Source organism: Chrysochloris asiatica, unplaced genomic scaffold, assembly GCF_000296735.1.
Source record: "Chrysochloris asiatica unplaced genomic scaffold, ChrAsi1.0 scaffold00125, whole genome shotgun sequence".
NCBI lineage: Eukaryota > Metazoa > Chordata > Mammalia > Afrosoricida > Chrysochloridae > Chrysochloris > Chrysochloris asiatica.
In genome coordinates, this window is record NW_006408643.1 from 8,920,511 (window position 1) to 8,924,075 (window position 3,565).

Below are 3,565 nucleotides of genomic sequence, written 5' to 3' on the forward strand. Positions count from 1 at the left end.
AGGTAGTGCTGGGCTGAGAGACTAGTGTCTGAGGTTCAGTCTTGGAGGTCTTCATGGAGGAGGTAGTGCTAGACAATAGTTTTGTGTTGAAGAAGGATAAATACTTGGGAACGGGGTCGGTGAGGAGAGTATTACCTGTTTGGGTAATGTGGGTCGGGGCACGGGGACATGAAAGGTGTGCAGTTTTAAAGCTCACCACCACCACCGTCCCGGATGCCACGTGGGACTGGGCGTGTTGGGAGGAGGCAAGTCCAGTGCTGAAGGGGGTGGGTTTGGCATGCCAGGGAGAGCAGGCTATGGTCTTCAGGGGAGCAGCCCTGTCCTGTCTCCACTTTGGCTCACAGCCCTGACGAGCCCCCCTCTATGCCCCCCTTTCCCTCCCCCCCGTGGACCCAGGAACACTGCGTCCACGAATGTCTCCTCTCACGTTGTACTGAGCAGCACACACAGCCCAGTTTCCAGCACTGCCTGGGATCCCCATGCCAGACCTGTTTATGTGGGGGCTGGGAGCCCCCTCAGACTCTTGGGCCCCTGAGCGCAGACAGCGACTCTGGGCTTTAGGGTGGGTTCCTGGCTCTGGAGTCCCCCCCACCCCACACCTCCCACCTCCCTGTGCCCCCTTCCTGAGGGCCTCGGTCCCACCTGTGGTGTGAGGAGGGCAGGACACCGAGTGAACATACACAAAGGGCAGTGTCCCCGAAGTAACCCTCAGAGGTGGGCACCCAGGCAGCCTAGGGGTTCACTTGTCAGGCTGAGCCTCAGTTTCTCCATTAGGTGGGGGCGGTTGGTCTCTTCTTCCTGTCTTATTCTGCCTTCCTTTGCAAATAAATAATAGTAATGATTGTGGTTATTTAACATCGGGCAGAGGTTACGCACTCAGGTGTGACCAAAAGGTTGGCGGTTTGAACCCACCCAGAGGCTCCACAGGAGAAAGACCCAGCAATTTGTTCTCGTAAGAATGACAATTTAGGAGACTCACGACGACAATCCATATAGCACAGAACTTGCCATTGGGACGTTCTGACATGTGCCATTCAGTGGTATTAGTCACATTAGTCATGGAGTGCTAGGCCCATCAGTGATCAATTGCAGCTGTTCCTGTCATTGATAACAGTATTGGCACACCTCGTATTCCATCACGCTGACAGGATTCATTCACTGTGAATGGTCACTTCCCAGCCCCTGGAAGCGCTAAGCCACATTCTGTCTGTGGGTTTGTAGGCTGCTAAAGCCAAAGGAGCTCTGGTAGCGTAGTGGTTACGAATTGGGCTGTGAACCTCAAGGTCAGCAGTTCGAAACTACCAGCTGTTACGCCGGAGAACAATAAGGCTTTCTGCTCCTGTAGAGATTTGCAGCCTAGGAAACTCTGTACGGGGTCACTATGAGTGAGAACTGACTCCATTGCACAGAACCACCACCACCAAACACTGCAAGGTCAGGGGTTCAAACCCACCAGCCGCTCTTTGGAGAAAGAGGAGGCTATCGGCCTCCGCTAAGATTGACAATCTCAGAAACCTTAAGAAGAGGTCTCCGTGTCCACCTACGAGTCAGAATCTACCCATCGGCAGTGCCCCTGGGGCCCAGGACAAGAGGGGAAACCGAGGCTTAGGATGGGCGATGAAAGTCCATTTGGGGATGAGGAACCAGGAGTCCAAGGGTCCTCTGGCTGGTTATAGAGGCTCCGAGCCTGCTCACCAACTGTCCCTGTCCCCACAGGCTGCAAGATCAAGGCTCTGCGTGCCAAGACAAACACCTACATCAAGACGCCGGTGCGTGGGGAGGAGCCCATATTTATTGTCACTGGTCGTAAGGAGGACGTGGAGCTGGCCAAGCATGAAATCCTCTCAGCCGCTGAGCACTTCTCCATGATCCGCGCCACACGCAGCAAGGCCCCGGGGCTGCCCGGCGTGGCTCAGGGGCCCCCCAACCTGCCGGGCCAGACCACCATCCAGGTGCGCGTGCCCTACCGCGTGGTGGGACTGGTGGTGGGCCCCAAGGGCGCCACCATCAAGCGCATCCAGCAGCGGACGCACACCTACATCGTCACCCCTGGCCGTGACAAGGAGCCGGTGTTCGCCGTCACGGGCATGCCAGAGAACGTGGACCGTGCTCGCGAGGAGATCGAAGCCCACATCACGCTGCGCACCGGCGCCTTTACCGACGCTGGCTCTGACAGCGACTTCCACACCAACGGCACGGACGTCTGCCTTGATCTGCTGGGCGCCGCCGCTGCCAGCCTCTGGGCCAAGGCCCCCAACCCCGGGCGACGGCCCTCCGCAGCCACAGCCGGCCTGCGTGGGGACACGGCCTTGGGCACCTCCGGGGGCCCCGAGGCCTTCTATTCGGGCAGCCGAGGGGGGCCCCCAGTGCCCGACACGGGCCCCTCTAGCCCCTATGGCAGTTCGGGTAACAGCAGCTTCACCTTCGGAGGGGACGGCCCTGGGGCCCCCGCGGCAGGTCCCACTGCCCCGGAGGATTGTGACTTTGGTTTCGACTTCCTGGCATTGGACCTGACCGTGCCAGCTTCGGCCACCATTTGGGCCCCCTTTGAGCGTGCTGCCCCCCTGCCAGCCTTCAGTACCTGCTCAGCCGTCAATGGGGGGCCACCCGCCCCCAGCGCCCGCCGCCCCAGCGGGACGGGCACCCCACGACACTCACCCACGCTTCCCGAGCCGGGGGGCTTGGGCTTGGAGCTGCCTCTGGCTCGCCGAGCTGCCCCGGACCCAGTGGGCGCCCTGCCCTGGCTGCCCCCACAGGGCTCACTCACACCCTTCTCAAACAGCTGTGGCTTTTCGGCCACCACCTCCACGCTGCCCAGCGACACCTCGACCTCCAGCCAGGACTCAAGCGCCGCTCCCGAGAGCAGCCGCAAGCTGGTGGCCCCGGCGGTCTCGGCCACAGCGGCCACTGCAGGCACGTCTACGGCGCGCGAGTGCGTGGTGTGCGCCGAGGGCCAGGTGATGGCCACGCTGGTGCCCTGTGGCCACAGCCTGTTCTGCATGGACTGTGCTCTTCGCATCTGTGGCAAGAGCGAGCCCCAGTGTCCAGCCTGCCATACGCCAGCTACTCAAGCCATTCATATCTTTTCCTAGCCGGGGGGGCCCGGGGTGTGGCTGGCGCACCGCTGCCTGCCGGGTGGGGGGCGGGGGTGTCCAGGGGCTGGGGGGACAGTGGGAGTGGGCAGCGCTCACCTGTGTTGACGAACAAGCTTTAACTCCTTCCCAGGTGTGGAGGCTGCAGAGCGACAGACCAGCTCTGTGACCGCGCTCAACCGCTAACAGTATTGCGTCCATCGGTTCAAATAAACCAGAAAGAAAAAGTCCTTTTTGCACTTTTTATTTAAGATACTTCCCCACACTACCCGTGACCTTTTTTAATAAAACAACAACAAAGTTTTCTTTTTTTTTTTTTTAAAACCACTTTCAGCTGTTCTTTTTGTAAGCAGCAGTTTTCTGGTTCAACGGCGTTTGTTTTCCTAAAGGCCGTAGCAACAATGTTTTTAACACCTTTTTCGGGACCGACCCATCACGGATTTTGTACATCAGACTCGCGGGGCTGGAGTAGG

At 59.3% G+C, this 3,565-nt stretch overlaps 1 protein-coding gene across 1 annotated transcript in view; it reads left to right on the forward strand.

The window, feature by feature from the left end:
* The window catches only part of MEX3D (mex-3 RNA binding family member D), a 7,703-nt gene extending 4,611 nt beyond the window's left edge, over nt 1-3,092 (forward strand). The window contains exon 2 of the mRNA XM_006868987.1: nt 1,717-3,092. Coding sequence (XP_006869049.1) covers nt 1,717-3,092 — 1,376 coding nt within the window. The remainder of the gene's footprint in view (nt 1-1,716) is intronic.
* The last annotated feature ends 473 nt before the right edge of the window (nt 3,093-3,565 follow it).